Source organism: Siniperca chuatsi, linkage group LG12, assembly GCF_020085105.1.
Source record: "Siniperca chuatsi isolate FFG_IHB_CAS linkage group LG12, ASM2008510v1, whole genome shotgun sequence".
Lineage (NCBI taxonomy): Eukaryota > Metazoa > Chordata > Actinopteri > Centrarchiformes > Sinipercidae > Siniperca > Siniperca chuatsi.
In genome coordinates, this window is record NC_058053.1 from 23599888 (window position 1) to 23620349 (window position 20462).

The 20462-nt window shown below is 39.9% G+C and overlaps 1 protein-coding gene across 2 annotated transcripts in view; it reads left to right on the plus strand.

The window, feature by feature from the left end:
* zmym2 (zinc finger, MYM-type 2) overlaps positions 1-19427 on the plus strand; it is a 38155-nt gene extending 18728 nt beyond the window's left edge. For both annotated transcript variants that reach the window (XM_044215909.1, XM_044215910.1), the window contains exons 7-25: positions 491-703; positions 3002-3152; positions 3791-3906; positions 4770-4895; positions 5553-5703; positions 6021-6193; positions 6302-6467; positions 6805-6833; positions 7190-7331; positions 7759-7880; positions 8108-8258; positions 8758-8961; positions 9296-9420; positions 9515-9707; positions 9879-10021; positions 12020-12134; positions 12984-13226; positions 13978-14116; positions 15441-19427. In XM_044215909.1, the coding sequence (XP_044071844.1) occupies positions 491-703; positions 3002-3152; positions 3791-3906; positions 4770-4895; positions 5553-5703; positions 6021-6193; positions 6302-6467; positions 6805-6833; positions 7190-7331; positions 7759-7880; positions 8108-8258; positions 8758-8961; positions 9296-9420; positions 9515-9707; positions 9879-10021; positions 12020-12134; positions 12984-13226; positions 13978-14116; positions 15441-15654 (2916 nt within the window). In that variant the 3' untranslated portion in view covers positions 15655-19427. The remainder of the gene's footprint in view (positions 1-490; positions 704-3001; positions 3153-3790; positions 3907-4769; positions 4896-5552; positions 5704-6020; positions 6194-6301; positions 6468-6804; positions 6834-7189; positions 7332-7758; positions 7881-8107; positions 8259-8757; positions 8962-9295; positions 9421-9514; positions 9708-9878; positions 10022-12019; positions 12135-12983; positions 13227-13977; positions 14117-15440) is intronic.
* Positions 19428-20462: the final 1035 nt, after the last annotated feature.

The following is a 20462-nucleotide window of genomic DNA, read 5'->3' on the forward strand; positions in this document are numbered from 1 at the left end:
TCCTCAGGTCACTTTCATTCAATATTTATCTTGTTCCTTGTGTGCATTTACTCTTTCTGTCCTTTCTTTTCTTCCCAGTCATTCCCTATAGCTTTAGCTGATTTTAATTTCAGTATATCACAGCCAGGCAGGAGTTGTTGTACGGGCTGTCATCCTTGCCAGTTGCCAGAGGTGTCAGTAGTATTGTGTATATTCATGCTAAAATTATATCAATTACAAGTTAGTCTGTAGCACAGCAAATAAATATATGCAAGAGGTGTTGATCAGCTGTTCAAGTAGAAGCCTCTGTTTTCACAATGGGAAGCTGAAAAGTTTGTTTCCACTGAAAGTTCGTTTCTACTAAGATAGAACACCACTAAAGTGAAGTGAAACAAAATGTGATGCATAACGACTCTCAGATTGAGGAGAAGTTTGCACTTTAAAAGAGAGGTATATGAAGTTTAGTTAATCAGGCTCTTGCTGCCCTTTCTGCATCTTTTTCTGTCTACAGATACGGCACGAGGTTAGCTTTAAGACTGTGACCCATAAGATCTGCAGCGACACATGTTTCAACGTTTACCGCAGGGCCAACGGGTTGATCATGAACTGCTGCGAGCAATGTGGCGACTACCTGCCCAGCCGAGCGTCAGCAAACCACTTCCTGCTGGTCGATGGCCAACAGAAACGCTTCTGCTGCCAGAACTGCATCAGGGAGTACAAGCAGGTACTGTAGGCCCAACCTCAAGCTGCGGGTGTGTACAATTTGCCTGCTTGGAGCCTACATGATAGATTTATTTATTTCATTCAACCATATCCATTTAAAATTACAGCTGTGCTTTGATAAGCAGAACTTTAATTCATGTCAAAGTTTCTGTTATATTAATTTAGCTGTGGTGACCCCTCCTCCTCCTCATAGCCACTAAACTGGTTAAAATGTAAGTACAGTAAAATGATTAAGCTGGCCTTGTTACTCACCTTCCTTAAATATATATTTTTTTTAAATAGTTGCAGTAACACAAGTGCGCATACTAATAATAGGAAATAAATATCCAAGTGAGACAGCAAATGGTCCTTGAATGAACGTGAGTGAACCAGAGCTCTGTTTATCTACAAAATGTGCACAGAAAACAGAAGGCTGCTGAAATGATGAAGAGTTACGTTCAGAAGAGAAAAAAGTCTATGTGAGGAATTAAAGGGGAATGCAGACATAAGAAACATTCAAACATCAATAAGTTAGATAATTACTGAGATAATTTCTGTTATGAATTGGTGCTATATAAATAAAATGGAATTGAATCGGACGTGTTAATGATGAATTCAGCATTTTATTTGTATTATTCATTTGTCAAAAATAGTTAGCCATCCACTCGGGAGAGACAGAAAGCGTCACAGGAATTTTGAGGATGTTCTTCTCTGCAAATGTTTATTTGCATGTTGGGGGCCACTGAATTTTATTTAATTTTTTTAAAGTACAGGTGCTGTCTTGAACATTATGGCTGATGGAGTTACAAAAATTCACCAGCCAGTATCACAGTTTGAACTTATGTAGGACTAGTAATCTCCAAATGATGATAGGCAAGGTTTAATGAGACATGGGTCACTCACCTATTTCTACCTGTAATATCACTAATGCAGAGTATGCATGCAATATGCAGCTCAGTGCTCAGCACACCTCTAGATGTCTTTTAAAACTCTATTAATTCTGTTATTCAAATTTGACTGAACATGTTACAACTAAATTGTGTTGCTATTCAATAGTGGCCAGAAATTAGAGGTTGTAATTGTATTTGTTGCTTGGCAACACCAGCTTATTGGACACTGTGGAAGAAACCACTGGGTCTGTCTCATTTCAGTGGTATAAAATTCAAACGACCGGCTGAGTGTTAAGTGAACTGTGACTGTGAGCTGCTGTTTCTCTGACATCCACTGTGTCCAGTAAGGAGCCATCCTGTACAAACCTGCTCAGTTGGTTAAATCAGTTGGATGATAGGGTTGGGCCGATGACAGTCATCGACCCCCCAGTCCACACCAACACTGGGGCGCACCCTGACGCATACACTACCACACACTGACAGGGTCCAAAATTAAAACCCTGCCAAGCACCAAATGCAGTTAGATTTTCTGTTTGGCGAGTAAAATCTTGTTACTGAAAGTGCAATAAATGCTTCGCAAGTAAAAAGCCAATAAAAGTAATTTATCAAAACATTTTGCGCTTTAGAACTGATTAATATGTAGGCGATTTTAAGGAGTGTTAGCCAGAGAGCGCTAAAATAAAGGATGGGTTTATTCTAATTATTATAATAGCTCCTTGCGCCTGATTTACTAAAGAAAAACAGCTTATTAAATCAAACTATTTACCATCTAGTGAAAGTATGTTTTAATTTAGGCGCAAACATAAAAATCATTTTTAAATCTATCCGGTTTGCATCTGCCTTGGTAAATCAGGGGTGAGTCTTTATTTGTATCGCAAAACTGAGGATTGAAACTTACAGAGCGAAATCTCCCGTTCTCTCCTAGGAGCCTAAACTTCAAAAAGGTAGGAGTCCGACTACTACGCCTACCAAACTTAAAGCAAAGTGCTACACCTGTCTTAAACAAATAATTCCTAACCGTTAAATATACTTTAAGACCTCTTACTCCAATGAAGAGGATCCATCAGGATTTCTCATAGTTTATAATAATATATTTTTCTGTCTCTTTGGTGCACTTTTTGTGTCTCGCCGCCATGGTGCATGGTATGCTTAGATATTTTGTCATTATGTCTGTTTATGTGTCTTTGTGGACTGTGATGTGAATAAAATGGCTCAAAACTGTTTGATAGAAGCCTAATTGCAAACTCTCTAGAGGTATTTTTAAAAAGCTCAGTTTTTTTTAGCACTTTATGCACTGAAATTAGTTGACATCCAAACATTGTTAATGTTTAATCAGTTAGCTTTATCAATGACTTAATATACTTTTATTGTCATTGCAGAACATTAAGTTGCTTGTTGTTTTAAAGTAATGTTTTCCCTCTCTGTCCCAGGCCCACAGTAAACTTGCGAGCTGCTTGACTTGCAAAACGCTGATAAAGACAGGCGAGGTGCTCCACAGCCTCGGAGCGGGAGGCACCATGGGCTCCTACTGCTCCGTCAACTGCATGAACAAGGGCAAGCTGGCGTCAACCTCCTTCATCAGTGAGTCGCCACACTACACAAGCAGGATGCTTAACAAAACAGAACAGAGCTTTTCTGAACCACAAACTTTCCAGGGTCAGGGATATTAATTTATTTTCTAAGGGCCATCCAGAATGTACCTTTCACTTTCAACCTTTTACAATGTTACAAATTTTTAAGACCAGAACAGGACCTCCAGATAGAGTTCTGCACAGTTTCACAGGTCCCATAAGATGTCCAGCAGATCTTAGCAACACAAGGTTATGTTCTCAAGGCTGCGAGTGAGCAGTAGCAGAAACATAATGAGCATTTGTACGGTAAGGGCTGGGTAGCTTACTGGTTATGTTAATAATTAAATTATTTCCTTATCTGAATGTATTTGTTTTTGTTATATATATTATATAATTAATTTATTTATGTTCTGATGATTGATAACTGACTCGACACAGTAGCAGAGAAAAGCTCCTGTTAACCGGTTTGTCCGCTCCTGATCATTAGTATTCATGCCAGCAAACCAATTAGCGTTACTAAACATTGAATGCATAAGTAGGAGAAACGGTTACTTTTTGTAAAAGGACCTTTTTTTTTTTTAAAAAGTCACAAACGTGTAATAAATGCATTTTCATGTGAGTTTTAACATTTAATGTCTGTGTGTGCAGACACAGAGCCCACATGTCACTTCTGTAAGAGGAATTCATTACCGCAGTACCAGGCCACGCTGCCAGAAGGAAACATCCTAAACTTCTGCAGCTCACAGTGTGTTACCAAGTTCCAGGTAGGGACTCTCTTGTCATTTCAAACCAGAACAAAAGCCACAAATATTGGTTCTACAATTTACAATGGAAATAAAGTGGTCCCACTGGTGGACATTGCATCATGCCCCTTTGATATGTTCTGGATTATTAAGCACCATATTTTTTTGATATACTTAAATGAAAACACCATGTTTCGTGCAGCTTCAGTGTCTCAGCTGCCATAAGGATGAAAATAAGCATACATACATACTAATCTCATGTAATAAGTAGTTTGGATCTCTGGATCAAACTAGACATACTGATAGTTGGTGTTTCCAGTGGCCCATGTACTCCAATGTGAAGTTGTTTGGAGTGGACCCCTTGTGTCCCAATTTATCTACAGTTTAGTAAGGACATAAAATGTTATTATACCTGATAGGAATGATAGTTAAAGTTCCAAAAATAGTCATCAATCATCATCTACTCATTTGAAACATGCTCATGAAAACAGCAGCTCAAAACACAAACACCACAGGTTCCCTCAGTGGAGTTCATGACCTGATTAGTTCTTTAGCACTATGTTGCATAAATTTACATATTAATGAGAAAACTGATTTTCTTGAAACTACCATGAGTCTATTATTGTTTATGATACAGAGTTCATATAATACCACCCACGTGCGAGGACATGTTGTGGGCACTGAGATATTTGCAAGTCAATGTGTTAAATAGCTTCATTAATTACCTCTGTAGTACAACCAGGTGGTGTGTTTGGATATGTCACGTATCAAGGTGCTTATGGAACGGCATTATCAGTTGTTACACACCAGCTGCAAGTCATTTATAGTTTTTCATTTTCTCCATGTGATGTCTTTTTGTTTTTTTATTATTTTTTTTTTAACAGAATGCTACTCTTCAAACGGCCACCAATGGACAGACGCCCCTCTCTACTACAAACAACAGCGTCCAGCTGAAATGTAATTACTGTCGAGGAGCATTCAGCTTGAAGCCTGAAACACTGGAGTGGGAGGTGAGACCATCCTGAGAAGTAATTTTTTTCTTTTTTCACAGGCAGACAGTCGGATGTCTTTTTCTTCCACAAATAATGCTCTGTTGTAATATAAAATCCCATAGACAATAAAACTACATTAAGTTTACCCTAGAGCTGAAACGATACGTCAGTCGACAGAAAATGCATCCGCAATATTTTCATTAATCATTAGTCATTTTCTATTAAGCAAAACTGCCAAAGCTTCTCAAGTGTGAATATTTGCTGGTTTTCTCAGTCTTCTGTGATAATAAAATGTAGTAAAACAAATTTTGGGTTTTGAACTGTTGTTTGGACAAAACAAGGCATTTGAATATGTCAGCTTGGGCTTTGGGAAATTGTGATGGGCATTTTGTTTTTACTATTTCCTGACAAATGAATCATTTAATTGGAAAAATAACTGGCGGATTAACCAGTAATGTTGCATCCCTAGTCTGTACATGATTATGGGACAGGATGTTTCTTCAGTGACAGATGAACAGGAAAAAAAGCGTTAAGTCAAACTCTGTGTGTAAGCCATCTTGTTTCTGCTCTAGTAACACCGTGCAATTTTTCTATTTTTTCATGCATGCAAAGCATACCGCTAATGAATCTTAAAGCCATAATAGGTATAATACATTTATCTGAATGTGTCTTCAGGATAAGGTCTACCAGTTCTGTAGTAAGACATGCTGTGAGGACTACAAGAAGCTCCACTGCATTGTGACATTCTGTGAGTACTGCCAAGAGGAGAAGACGCTACATGAGATGGTCAAGTTCTCCGGGGTCAAGAGACCTTTCTGCAGCGAAGGTACTAATCACCTCTCCTCTCCTCTCTAAGAGGACTTGATAAATCTGAGTAATAAGATACTGATAATATCCCATGGTGGGATTGTGTTGTTGATTGGTTTTCAGTGCTTTTTTGTTTCTAGGTGAGTCTTCAATTGTTTAGATTTTTAGCCATTTTTGTTATTTGTTTGCCATTTTTTAGCATATTTCTTGTTTGTATATCTGAGGTCTTGTATCCAGGATTTAGCTTTGCTTCCGGATGAGGCTGCTTTCCAGTTTATTCATCATCATGTCCTTTTGCTATTTCATTAATTCTTTTTCTTTTGCTTTCCTTTCCAGGCTGTAAGCTGTTATTTAAGCAGGATTTTATCAAGCGGTTGGGTCTGAAGTGTGTCAGCTGTAACCACTGCAACCAGCTCTGTAAGAGAGGTGTGACCCGGCAACTTGGCGGCATGACCCGGGACTTCTGCAGCGAGGCCTGTGCCAAGAAGTTCCACGACTGGTACTACAAGGTCCGCTCATACTCCGTGTATCCTTTTATAAATTAAAACAAATGTATTTGTTTTTTCTGTTAATCTGTTTTTGTGAATGCTCTGAAACTGTCTACTTGTGGCCACTAGGCGGCGAGGTGTGACTGCTGTAAGGTGCAGGGTAACCTGACGGAGTCTGTCATGTGGAGAGCAGAGATGAAGCATTTCTGTGATCAGGAGTGTCTGTTGAAGTTCTACTGCCAGCAGAACGAGCCCATCATGGTCACACAGAAAGGCCCAGAGAACAGCAGCCTAGGTACAAACTGTGTGTGTGTGTGTGTGTGTGTGTGTGTGTGTGTGTGTGTGTGTTTCCTTTGAAAGAACTATGGTCTTCTTATATGACCCTCTTGAGCACATGCTTACTGTTCCATGTAACAAAAGATGCTTTTGAAGGGTCAAATACTAGGGAATGAATGAACGTTATCTGAAGCATAGTGATACAAAAAATAAAAATAAATCATGCCTTCCTGCTTATGTCTCTTTATGTGTCACACAGATTTCAGAATCAGAAATACTTCATTGATCTGATTCTGATCAGATTTTGATTTCTTCATGAGGCAAAGATGTGATGTATTTTGTTTTCCTCTTTACAGGGTATGAAATGCAAGGGGCCAAACTTGGGGTAAGTAAGAATTTGGAAAAGGTATCAGTATCATACAGTTTGCTTTGAAATTATGAAACATTGGTTGTTGCTTTGTCTAAAGTATTTTTTGTGCATTTACTGCAAAGATATCATTAAATTTACCACCAAGTAGTTTTGAAATGTAGTACATCCACTTTAAAATGTGTAATAGTTTTGTTAATAAAATATTTATATTTACTGTTTTGTCAGATTTTTACTTACCTACTGTCCTTTAAAAGCAATCCATTTTATTTAAGTTTCTGTATAATAGATTATGGTTTTGTAAGAGCAGAAGCCACATTTCTGTTTGTAATTAAACCTGTACATTTTTATTTTTTATCTGTGCCATGCTGCAGCTGGTGAACCAGGGTGCTGGGGCGTACTCTGGTGGAGGTTTGGTGAGAGATGTCAAGAATAAGGCAGTGCTCTGCAAGCCGCTCACTCTGACCAAGGCTACCTACTGCAAGCCACACATGCAGAGCAAACTTTTACAGACAGGTAAACGCAGCATCTTACTTAAAAGCATGCTACAAATTGAAATATACAGTGTATTTTTCTTTTTTTTTTTTTCCTTTTTGAATTAATTAGATACTTCACAGGAGAGAGAGAGACAGGAAACATTGTTAGAGGGAAATTATATGATGCAGTTAAGGTACCTTGTCGGACATGAATCAGAGATGTTGTGCAGGGCCCAGTGAAGAGCGTACAATCGCAGCTCAGCATACCAAGACGCAGCTAAAGTTTATATAGCGAAGCAGTGAAATTGGGACATTTTTACATTTTTGTGTTTTTCGACTGGTTCCAGCTTAACAGCTATGTGGAGGTTAACAAAATTCCTGCCACTTGCCCTTCGAAAGCATTACTTCATGACCCATTAATATACATACTGATTTGTGTATATAATGTTATGATTCTGTGTCCATAGATGTAGACGATGGTGTGAAGAGGGAGTATGTTCCTGTACCCATACCTGTGCCCGTCTTCATCCCCATGCCCATGAATATGTACTCCCAGGTCACTCCCACTCCAGTCTCTCTGCCTGTACCGGTAAGACATGATCCTTAGTTCATGAACACATATGGATTGTCCATGCTAAAAGGCAAAAGCTCATCTTGTAAAGGTGTTGACATAGACAAATTAATAAAATATTAAAATGTCAGGCTGCTTAAAATGCACAAACCCAACAATTGTGTTGTTACTGTTCAGAAAAAAAGCAAAAGTAGACATCTACCAATCAAAGTTGTCTGATTAGCTATATGTCCTGTCCCGTCCAGGTTCCTGTGCCTGTGTTCCTGCCCACCACCCTGCAGGGGGCAGAGCAGATCGTCCAGACAATCAAAGAACTGAAAAACAAGGTGCCCTCTGACCCTCTGGAGGCCGACCTGCTGTCTATGGCTGAGATGATCGCAGAGGACCAGAAACCAGGTACGCTCATGTGACGGTTAGATGTCTGAATTAAAACATTAGAAATCAGAGATGTGATGAATACAGTGCTGATGGAAATTCTTGAGATTATCTTTATACATACATATTTTCTTTAAACGTTGAAAAGTGTCAGACATTTAAAAGAAGAAACACACAAAGACAAAAAACATGGTTTTGTGCATGTAAAAATTAACCACCATATATATTTTTGTAACTGTGAGGGTTCATACTATAATTGAAAATGTAACAATTCCTGTCAGTAACACATTTTTATGTTAATGATGACAATTTATTTCCACAGTCTTTACAGGGCCAAGAATTTTTTCTGTGGTGCTCTAACCATCGACAAACCTACACTTAAAATGCTACAGCAATGTCTCTTTCCAAAAACGATGTTCTGGTTACAACATTCCCAATCTAACACAAGTTAGTCCAGTTAGATTTGAAGAAAGCTGCAGCAGATGGTGACAATGAGGACTTACATGGCTGTGTGTTTCAGATGTGAAGTCGGTGAAGGTGAAGAGGGAGCGTGGAGGGGAGGAGTCCTCCAGCAGCAGCAGTTCTGAGGAAGAGGAGGAGCAGGAGGAGAAGGGGCAGCTGGCGGAGAAGGGGGTACAGAAGGAGGAGGAGCAGGAGGAGGAGCAGCAGCAGGAGGAGGACAAGTACGAGTCCGACCTGGACCTGGAGGCAGACTTCCCTCAAGGTAAACGCCTACTGTACATGTAGCTCTAGACCTGTCGGTGCCATAAGTAACTATAGTTCTATAGTATTTGGTATTGACAGGCTCTGGATTTCAAGGCTTGACAGTAAAAGTCAAACATATACTGACTTTGATAATACTGAAAAAAAATCTGCCTTTTTAATCTGTTTTCACTCTTTTTTTAAATTAGCAATATTGTAAAAAAGTAGAAGCATATTTGCTAAGCACGACAGACGCCATGAGGTGACTGTTAACCAGGCCAGGAATCATCATTGAAGCCACAATGTATAAACCCCAAAATCTAAAGTAGTGTTACAGATGTTGTTTCCTGTCTCAGCCTCAGACCCTGTTCCAGTCCTGGAGGGAATGGACGAGGACATGGGCTTCTCTCTACCTCCAGTCCTGGCAGAGGTGAAGGAGGAGCCGGAGCAGTCGGCCCCTCAACCACAGCCCAGAAGACAAGTATGCTCACACACAAACACATATATACATGTAATAAACTTTGTGCTGGCCAAATTAAGTTTACTGTATAGTAATTGGTGTGTTTGTGCTGCAGGGGAACAAGAGGCAGGCGGTAGAGGAGAGCTCAGATCTAGCCTCGTCCTCTTCTCCCCATGCAACAGCCAGACACTCAGAAGGACGGTCGCTTCCTCTCAAAGCTCGCTATGGCATCCATGCCTGGAAACGCTGGGCTCTGTCTCCTTCTGACCAATCAGATGACACCAAAGAAAAGGACAGCTCCAAACCACGTAAGCTAAACCCGATCATTAACTTATTGCCCTGGCTTGGTAGTGTGAGTATGAGAGTCCGCGTGCGTTGCTTGGCTGATAATGCTGAAAATGAACGGTTGGTTGTCATATTTGAAAACATGTAGGATGTGTTTGCTGACAGCAGTCGGTGTCTGTTCCCATCTCCTTCAGCCCGGTCTAAAAGTAACCTGTTGTTGCTGAGTTCAGAGGAACTGAACGTGGCTCTGTCCCGGTTTGTCAGGGAGGTCTCCAGGCCCAGTGGGGAGCGTTACTCTCCAGACAGCATCTTCTACCTCTGTCTGGGGATCCAGCAGGTTGGTACCAAGCCAGAGAATCAAATCCCAGAAACGCCAGCACCTCTCCAGCAAGCCACAAGACCATGTATATAAAAACCAATTGGAAGGTCAGCGGTTCTATCCCTGCTTCCCCCAGCCCACATGTCGAAGTGTCCTTGGGCAAGACACTGAACCCCAAATTGCTCCTGAGGGCTGTGCCTTCGGTGTGTGAGTGTGTGTGAATGATTAGTTACTTTCTTTGGACTGATGAGCAGTTAGCATCTGTGATTAGTGTATGAATGTGTGTGAATGATATGTACTGTGAAGCACTTCGAGTAGTCGGAAGACTAGAAAGGTACAGTCCATTTACCATTATTGAGATTGCACCACATGTCAGTTCATTCAAGATATCTCGGGTAATCCATTTGAAATATTTATTTTCCAAATAGTTTCTTGAAATGAACACACTGGTGTGAATGCAAATTATTTTCACATGTCAACAACCATCTTCTATCTAGTATAAGATGCATAGCATGTAACAGCAGTGTACCCATTTGATCCAGCTGGGGACCTTTTTGTTGTATGTCATCTTCCTGTATTTCCTCTCACTCTCTGTCAACTACTAATAGACGCAAAAACCCAATAACTATTATCTTTTAAAAAATAAACTGAAAGGTTCTTATTTGAGTTATGCACTTGCTATATCTACACTGGAAGGAAGGACTTTGCTCAACAAAGTGGACAGGCATCTTCTTTGTGTCTTTGAAGCATTAAGAACATGACATGGCATGAAATGGTGATCTGGGTTTACAGCTGAGATTGAAGATGAAACGTAGTTATAACAATAAAAATAAAATTATTATATAAATATAATTATTGTCATCAGTCTAATTACAGTGAAAATTTGTATTTTTTTCATCCTCCTTTAATGCTGGGAAGGAACACTGAGGAACAGGAGCCCCTTTTTAGTGTGTCCAGTTTATACTTTAAAAACAAAAGAATGGACTTCCTGCTGGCCAAGGGATTACAGACGCTGACCATGTGATCGTAATTCTCCAGTTCGAGCCCGCCCTTTTGTTGCATGTCTCTCCTTAGTTTCTCCCCTCATTTCCTGTCACACATGTGCCATAAAAATACTTCAAAAAACAATTACAAAAAAGTAAAACAAAGGCAAGTCATCTCTGATCATTTCCGTAATGTTAACAGTAGTGTTGTCACAATACTGATTTTGTTGACTTCCTCTCCATTGCCACCATAAGTATCATTGTTTCACCGACTAAAATAACACAATTGATAAAATTATGCAAAATAGCAAATACATTTTTGATTATAATAAACTATATAAATTCACATGAAGTAAGTATAAGAAATAAGAATTAGCCTTGTTAACTTTCCTTGTTATATTAAAATCCCATCTGTAGTCATTTTGGAGGTAGGAACTGAATTTAGAGTGGGTGTTTCCAGTGGGACAGATGTTACTAGCGCACTGTCTTCCCTCCTGCTCTCACATGTGAGCAGCAGCAGCAGCACAGCATGGCAGCAGAGTGGTGTGCAGGGTTGTCCAAAGTCCTTTGGAGGACAGAAAAATGTAAGATTGACTTTATTTGTTTGTAAAAACTAAGAAAGTTTTAAAGATTTAATTGTTATATGTAAAGTTTTATCAAGTAATATGGCTTAAAACACTTGAAAATGTCTTGTTCCTTTTCTGGGCCTGCTGTAATTTGTTGCTGAACGTCTCTCCCTTTAAAAAAACAAAATTCCTTTCAATAAGCTCAGTTGTGGGTTTTTGCAGAGGTGACTACTTGTGGTGTTAAGATCTTTCAGCAGCAATAACATTTTTGTTCCGGATGGGTCTGAATGTACAGATTTGTGTGTCCAGTGATTATAAATCTTTGCTGTTCACATCCTGAAAAACAGTGACGATCATTTAAATATGAGGACACTTAAGTTTTCATCTCTTAGCAGCAACCACAGATTGCAGCTGGTATTTGTTTGACCTTTATTTATTTTTTTATGTGACTTTTTATTTGTTTGAAGCATCTCCATGCCAAAGGCCGGAAGGATGACTTGTTTAGTGACCCGTGCTACCAGCAGTTTGGCGAGGAGCTTAACAAGGTCCTGAAGGACTGGCAGCCCAGTGTGCTTCCTGATGGTGAGTGCTGCCAATCACAGTCCATGGGCACAGTCCATGGGCACCATCTGCCCAGCACCAAATGACGGTCACTGTTATATTGAATTTTGTCAGATTTTTTTGACTATAAATTTGTCCTACTGGATAAGCGAGTGACTGTATTTTAAATCACCACACAATCAATAAATAATACCTCAACAATAACAATTCAAACAAAAATAGCAAAAAACTAATTAGAGAAATAAAGTTAAGAGGTCAAACTGGATCTCAGTGCCGTGTGGACAACCCAGAGTTTAAAAAATTACTTTCATAACTGCAAAAGGACGTTAATTACACAAATACGGAGCTTGGAAAGAAATCATCCATCACCTATGATGGCGACACTGAAGTGGCAGCATGCAGGAGTGTGTTTGAGTGTATGCTTGTTAGCGCCGGCTCGTGGCACAGTGCTGTTAAACTGTAATGGTGTTCTCTATTATGAGCAGCGTCCAATGATTATAACTCTTCTGCTGTTCACATCCTGATACGTTGTGATTGCACTTTAATGTCATATGAGGACGCTGCATCAACGCTCAGGGGTAAAACAAATTCTCAAGTTTTTTCCTGTTTACACAACAAATAGTAACAAGGTAGAAAATTCCATTTGGTAGTTATGAAGATGCATTTGTGGGATGTAAATGGTGCATTTTAAGATATATAAATAAAATTTAAAAATTAGTTACATTGATACATTTGTATTAATTTTTATTTTTAATGAGGAGATGATGAATATTACTACATCCTCCACTTAATCTCTCTCTTGGATACTGAATAGTGAGCTTCAAACTAAGGATGGTTTATGGATTTTAAAGTGTTTGCTGCTCTCTTCAGGCTCGCTGTGGGGTCGAGTGGAGGAGCAGAGCCTGTGGAGCAGCCGGCAGCTCGGGGAGCAGAGTCCTGCTGCTCTGCTGCGCTCTCTGGTTTACCTGAACACGAAATACTTCGGTCTGCGCACCGTGGAGCAGCACCTCCGCCTCTCTTTTGCCAACGTCTACGGCCCTGATACCGTCCATCCTGTCACCAAGGAGACCACCGTCTGCATCCGCGTGCCTTCCATCTCTCAGGATAACCACGGTGAGGCCGGCAACATGTAAATATTGGGACATTTTTATCAGTTCGCTGATGCATCTTAGCAATATCAGGTTATCAGCCAGTCAGTGTCATCCAGCTCTGATCTAACTCTGCTTCCTGTCTATGCAAATCTACAGTAACACAAGCTGTGTACGTTAAATTTATGTTCAAAAAATCCGCATTTGTCTATATACATTAATCCAAGCAGTCAGACAGTGCAGTCTTTAAGTATTGAAACAAAATATTGTTCTGGCTCTGTTCTCCAACACACTGAATTTGAAAATAACCAATCGCTATGACGTTAAAGTGTGGATAATTTGAGGGTTTTTACATCCACATTGCATAAAATGTATAGAAATGTTAGCCCTTTGCGAACATAATCACCCAGGGTAAAAAGGGCTGATTCATGTTCACCCAATATTGATTACATTAAAACATTACACCCTCAAACCTGAAAGACTGCACTTCAAAGTCATTGTTTCTTTTCAAATCTAATAAGTTGGAGTACAGAGCCAAAACAATGGAAAAACACATCAATGTCCCAAGACTTTTCTTTGTATCAGCACTTAATTTAGTAAAATGACATCATCTCCCCTGCTAGTACCTCCTTTTATCCGCATAAATAATATTAATGTGAAAGCTAAGTTGAATGTGTGTGTACTTGTTAGTGTTAGCGGTTGGGATCTTGTGCACAATCTCGGACACATAATCTTGAAAATGTTAAATGTTTTATTTTTGTCTTTTGGTCCTTCAGTGCAAACAGAGTCTAGGAAGAGGAAGCGTGAGTTGGAGGATGGCGATCAGGACTATGAACCAGACGACTCAGGAGGCTCCACTATACGCTGTCCGGTTAAGCATGAGTGTCATCTATACGACCTCTACAGATCTAAGTGGTGGGTTCAATGCTTTTACTTGACATTAGTAAAATACACTTTATGCTACCATCCTCGCTGCTTTCCCTTTTTAATAATTAAAATGATGGTCTTTTCCAGAGGAGCAAATAATGCAGCAGTTAGAAAAACAAAGATTCCCCTTCAGATAGTCTGAGATACATACGATAGTTAACATCACTAATCTCACGCTCAAGGCGATTCCAAGAGTGACATCAAAACGAGGGCTGTGACTGATGATTAAATGTTTAACAATAATCAACAGATTAGTCTATATGACACAAAATTGTAAAATAGAGTAATGAAAATACTGACAAAAAACTGTGAAAAATGCCATTCACAAGTTCCCAGAGCCCAAGTTGATTTCTTCAAATAGTTTGTGTTGTGTGATCAACCGTCCAGAACCAAAAGATAATCAATTTACAATGATAGAAAATAGAGAATCCCAATTTGAGAAGATAAAAAATGCTTGATAAATTATTATTTTTATTGAAAAATTAATAAATGAATGTACTTGTTGTTTCACCAGTAATTAAAACTAATTAATTTGAGGTTTTAAATAGCAGTAACATTATCTGGAATCAAACATAATTTTTTCTTGCACTGCATAAAGCTCAAGATCAGTTTTTATCTGTAGAAAGTTTGATTTAGGGAGTGTGTTTGTCTTCAGTTGCTCCATTTTGCATCTCTAATTAATTTTAACCGGTTGGATTTCTATGTTTCTCAGAGTCCTGTGATTATAACTCATTGCTGTTCACATCCTGAACTACAGTGTTGACTATTGAAAGATGAGGACTTGCCATGAAATAATCTGTTGTCAAAAGTTTCTCTTAATTATTGAGGAGAAAATTCAGAACAATAGATTCACACTTCTCTCCCCCCCACCCCCACCTCCCCCTTTTGCTCTCCCATCCCTCCTTTAATCATATATTTTTTTCTTTTGTTTACAATACTTTATTTTCTCCATCCTCTGGTTGTTGTCTCTTACCTCTTTTCCTTTCTTTTCCCTTTCCCTCTCTTCTGACTCCTCCTTTTTGCTCCACTGATCTTACTCCATTTTTCCCCACATTAAATTTCTCCCTTTTTGTACGATCCTTTCTCTTTGTGTTTTATTTTTCCCTCCTCATCTGATACATCTCCTTTTTATCCCTAATTTTTTTTTTTATCCTTCCCCTCACCTTCTTTACCTCGTCTTGATTCTTATCGGCTCACTTTCTCTTTCCCTTTTCTCCCTTTCTCTCCTCACTGTACTTCTTTCCCTCCACTTTTGTTTCTCTTCACTTTTGCTCTTTCCCTACTTCTGTCCTTCTCCCCTCCCTCCCTCCAGCCCGGCGTTGTTGCGGGAGCGTCTGGATGTCTTCTACGTTCAGCCAAATCCGGCCTGCAGTCCTGAGGACCCGTTGTGGTTCAGCTCCACACCACTGGAGCGACAGATCCTGGAGAGCCTCCTCACCAGAGTCCTCCTGGTCAGGGACATTTACACAGACAAACAACTCCTGGAGGAGGAAGAGGGCGGGGGTGAAGCAGTTGGGGGAGAGTAGCGGTCGCTTGGACTTCTGTTAGTAGAGCCTGAACAGTCGGCAGAGGAGGAGGAAGCGGACGGTAGCTTGTAGTGTGTGCACGCTCCTCCCCTGTCTTATCATCTGCTCCTCCTCCTCCTCCTCGCTGACATGCTGTTTCCTCCTGGTGAGGGGTGTCCACAACAGGGAACTTGAGATAGTAGAGGGTGATGAAAGTGGTGTTGAAGAGCAGCCCAAACTTCTGCTGATAGATTCACAAACAGAGGAAGAGGTAATGAAGCTAGTGGACAAACACTTAGATTTTCCCTCCAGAAGAGGAGGACAGGCACACACGTCCTGATGTGTGATGGGACCTAGTTGGGAGAAATAGGAGGATGAGGAGTAAGAGTTAAAGGAGGTGGAGCTGTAATTTCTCCTTATGGTCAAACAAAGTTAAATCAGGTAGAAGGCAAATTATCATGGATATCATCATGATATTTTGGAAAGATAGGATGTGCTGTTGTGCGTTGCCAGCAGTTCTGATCTCAAGACGTGTTTTTATAGTGTTCAGACAAGCAGCTTGAAAATATTTAAACTTTGAACAACACAGAATCATGCTTGAACAAAGGTTATCTGCAGCAACCAGGAGGCTACAAGGTGAACAGACAGGATGTCATGGAGTTATTTTCTCTAACTCTCAGCTTCATGTCCTCCTTGCCATCGCTCTGTGGATGGGAAAATGAGTGGAGTGCTTCGGGTAAAGAGAGTAACTTAATTTTTTACAAAGCAAGGGAGAAGGCAGATTAATGGTCTGGGTGAAACCAGAACCAGGAGGAAAAGGTAGTGGAAGGCTGATGCTGTGTCTAAAAAGTTGGAAGTTAGAAATTCCCTGCTGGTAGGTCGAAATTCCATCTTTTGATACAAAAAATACAAGCACGATCGTTTGTTGTTGTTTTTTTTTTTTTTGTTTTTTTTTTTTTAGGTCAACATTCAGCAGCTAATCGTGCTTCTTTGTATTTCAAATACAATTGTTGCACTGACTATGAAAGGTGGAAAGATTCAGGACCCCACCTATCATTGATGTAACAATGTACTTTTGTCTAGTGCTACTTCACGGTTGGGGTTTCAAAATTTCTACTGTTGGAAGGAGGCACATTTCAATCTTCAATTCACTACACCAAATATTTGTTTAGTGAATCTAAGTTCAGTCTGATTGAACTTTTACATTTGAAATCATGAAAGAGGTACTGTCAATTTGCGACTGGGAGCAAATACATCTTGCTCCGTTCTTCATAGAAATAAATGGTGAGCAAAATCGGTTCTGACTGCACCATAAAGGTATGGTGACATTACACTTCCATTTTGCAAATATTCACTCCGCTTCCCATTCACCTTTTATTGAAGCCCGTATGACAGCCAAATTCAAGCATGCGTTTCCTGTTTCGGTGCGATCTCCAGCCGGCTCTGGTGGTTTCGCAGGTCAGAGTTCACCTTTGTTTCATCACCATATTTAGTACGTTATCACACTATCAGACTACAAACTGCAGCGTCGCTCTCGCACACTGCTCTGATCAATATTTAATACCTGCATCAGAAACGTGCCATTACACCCTTTTTTGTGGCCGAGTGCGGGGCAATTTCGTAGGATGGGAATGTTATGTGACCGTACCTTTTTTTTTTTTGCAGGGAATATTGTGAAGTCACCAAACGTGTACCTCAGTGTACCAATAAGAATGGAAAAAGCTGTAAGTCATCCGCCTTAACAGGTTAACATAAGAGTCAGGGAGATGTCAGTCAAGCACAGACCAGTAAAGGGATCTAATCAGGTAAAATAAGTGAAGTCACCTGTGTGGGTCTGTAGCGCCTTTTAAGATAAGATGATTTTAAAAGTGATTCTGTTTAGTGCTGACAGTGTCAAACGCCAATAAGTGCACAATGGAAACCTCCAGTAAGAAAATTTTTGCCACCTGTGGTCTTTTTGTCACATTTTTCACTGCACAAGGATGGAATTTCTGACTTTCCGACATGTCTGGAACGTGCCACACGACCAGCAGCCTCTTCCGCTCAGTCAGGGCGACCTACCATATCCCACATCTCCATTAACTGGGCTGCTTTCATTCCTTCCCATCATCCCGTCACTACTCTTCCTCTGTCAGTACTGCTCTCAGGCGAAACTGTTGTACCACAGAGGACTTCAGCTCAGAAGGGCAGGAGTCAGGACTGATCCCAGGACGGTGAAAGAGGACTTGATCTAAACCTCGTGTTATCTCAGTCAGTCAAACCTGACTGGCTGTGGTGCGGCGTAAAGGCAACTTACCCACATGCTGCGTTTCTTTTATAGGACATTAGGGGAACCCTCATCCATGCAATGTAGCATTATGTGTGTACTAAGCCCAGATTGGGTTGCTTTGAAGTGTAAATATCTCTGAAACAGGACGGTTATTTGAGATGGAGTCAACACAGAGGGACACTGTAGTTTGGGGAAAATAAAAACACCCACTGAAACCTTCCGCTTGAAATCCCGCCTCCCGAGAAGCCTTTTTAAAAAGACTGATTATTTATTTGTTTTTTATTAGTTTGACTGTATCCTCTTTACGTTGGGATGGGATTTTTGTGTGTGCCATTTCCTTCTCAACCGTCATTCAACCTGCTGCAGTCCCTCGCCTCTCTCTTGTCCATTAAAGGGTATCGTGCAGGAACCTGCTAAACATGAAGGACACTGATTATTCAGAGCTCAACAGACTATTTTTGAAAGTTTCCATTCTGCCTTTTCCCCATGTTTGTATTTTCCTGGCGTTTGTTATTCTTGGTCTCCTTTTAATCTTAATATTGATTTAGTTTGAAAACTGAGCACTTAATAAGTGCCCTATTATTCTTCCAAGCTGTTTTAGTGCTAGCACTGCAAAGCAAACGCTTGTATTGTAATAAAGAATTGGTTGGACATTTGAATTTTTTATTTTTCATGAACTAAACTCATGTTTTCTTTCCAAGTTACACTATCCATTGTTAATTTCTTTATTTTTCTATTTATGTGGTTCAAGAAGTACTTTTTTTTTTTAAAACTTTCTATGTTTTGAGTTTTATTTGAATTTGCTTTCTGATTGTTTGAATAAATTGGAGAAAGTGTCATCAAGTTAAAATCAAGTGACGATTATTTGAGGGTTGATCACTTATAAACTTTAAAGAGTGAGAATACTCTGTGATGTAATGCTGGCTAAATTTTACACCAAACAAATGTACGTTTTCACAACCAGTGCTCAAAATATAAGGAACACCCTCCAGATGAGTTTGACCCACCATGAACACAATGTCTCAAATTTCTCACTCACAAAATCAAACATGTCATCTTTGCACGATTCACATCACTGCTCCTCCTGACTGAAGTGGTCTGGGAATCCACTGTTACAGTTTTATTTACCTAAAAAGCCGGTGTTCCTGTTATTTTGTACACTTGACTGTGCATTTAAATGGTCTAGAACTGCAGTGTAACATTTCAGGAACAAAGGTAGTGGATTTAGAGGGATAACATTGGTCCAAACCTTTAAACTTGATTGTGGAAGTTAACAAAACTTACCCTTGATCATAGGACCCTGGTAAAACCTGGCTGATTTTCCTGCTGGACTCGGAGGCAGTGACCGAACCTGCCACAGGTTTGGACCTACAGTAGAAGCTGTTGCTGGCTTTAATGCCTAACGTGAATGTGCCTATCTGTATATACTGAAAGTGAGTGATTGTGACTTGAGTCTGATGCTATGTGTGTGGGCTGATCTGCTGATCTGGTCGTGTTAAATAAATGATTTCATTTTCTAACCAGACTCCTTAAAGATGCGGTTTTATTTGCCCGTAGTAAAAACAGTAACATGGACATTAAAGGGCCAGTTCACCTAATTATAATAAAGTATGTATTGTCCCTAACCCTGAAGTTTGACTTTCATGGGCTGAAATTTTGAGATTGTCTTGTAAACTTATGCTGCTAACCCAATTTAATGGAGGTGAATAGAATCTTTATGCGCTTCTCAAAGCATTAATAAATTAGCGAGTTGATTTTAAATAGAGTAGTTTAAGTGAAAACTGAGAAATGACCGGTGGGGACCTTTTTTTAACCTGGCTGCAGGGATTTGCTCCCGTTTAGCCTCAAGAGTATTAGTGAGGTCCAAAACTGATGTTGGGCAAAAAACGCCTGGCTTGCAGTCGGCATTCCAGTTCATCCCAAAGATGTTGGATGGGTTTGAGGTCAGGAATCTGCAGGCCAGTCAAGTTCTTCCACACCAAATTGGGAAAACCATTTATTTATGGACCTGGCTTTAAGCACGGGGGCATTGTCATGTTCAAACAGGAAAGGTTCTTCACCAAACTGTTGCCACAAAGTTGGAATCACACTATTGTCTAAAATATCATTGTATGCTGTAGCGTTGAGATTTTCCCTTAATTGGAGCTAAAGGGTCTAATCCAAACCAAGAATAACAGCTCCAGACCCACAAAAGTATGTGTGCAGGGGTGTCCAAATACTGTACTTGTAATTTCATCCCTCATGACACGAGATAAAGCAGTATGTCGTCGTTTTCCTAATATTCCACACACTTCCAGTTCATTCAGTTAAGATAATTATTCGCATAAAAGAGACTGAAAATGACACACAACACAAATTCAGTTGGCAAATTTAAAGGGACAGTTATGATCATGTGTCAATGACCTTGTTATCCTTTCTAATGTAAAAGATTATAGAAATATGTAAACCCCAAGAAAACCATAGTGTTTTTTCACCAATGTCCAAATTAAAATTGTTACAGCGTGTTAACGTTGGTCTTCTGACCTTCCTCGTTATCATGTCCCATTTTATACAAGGTGTC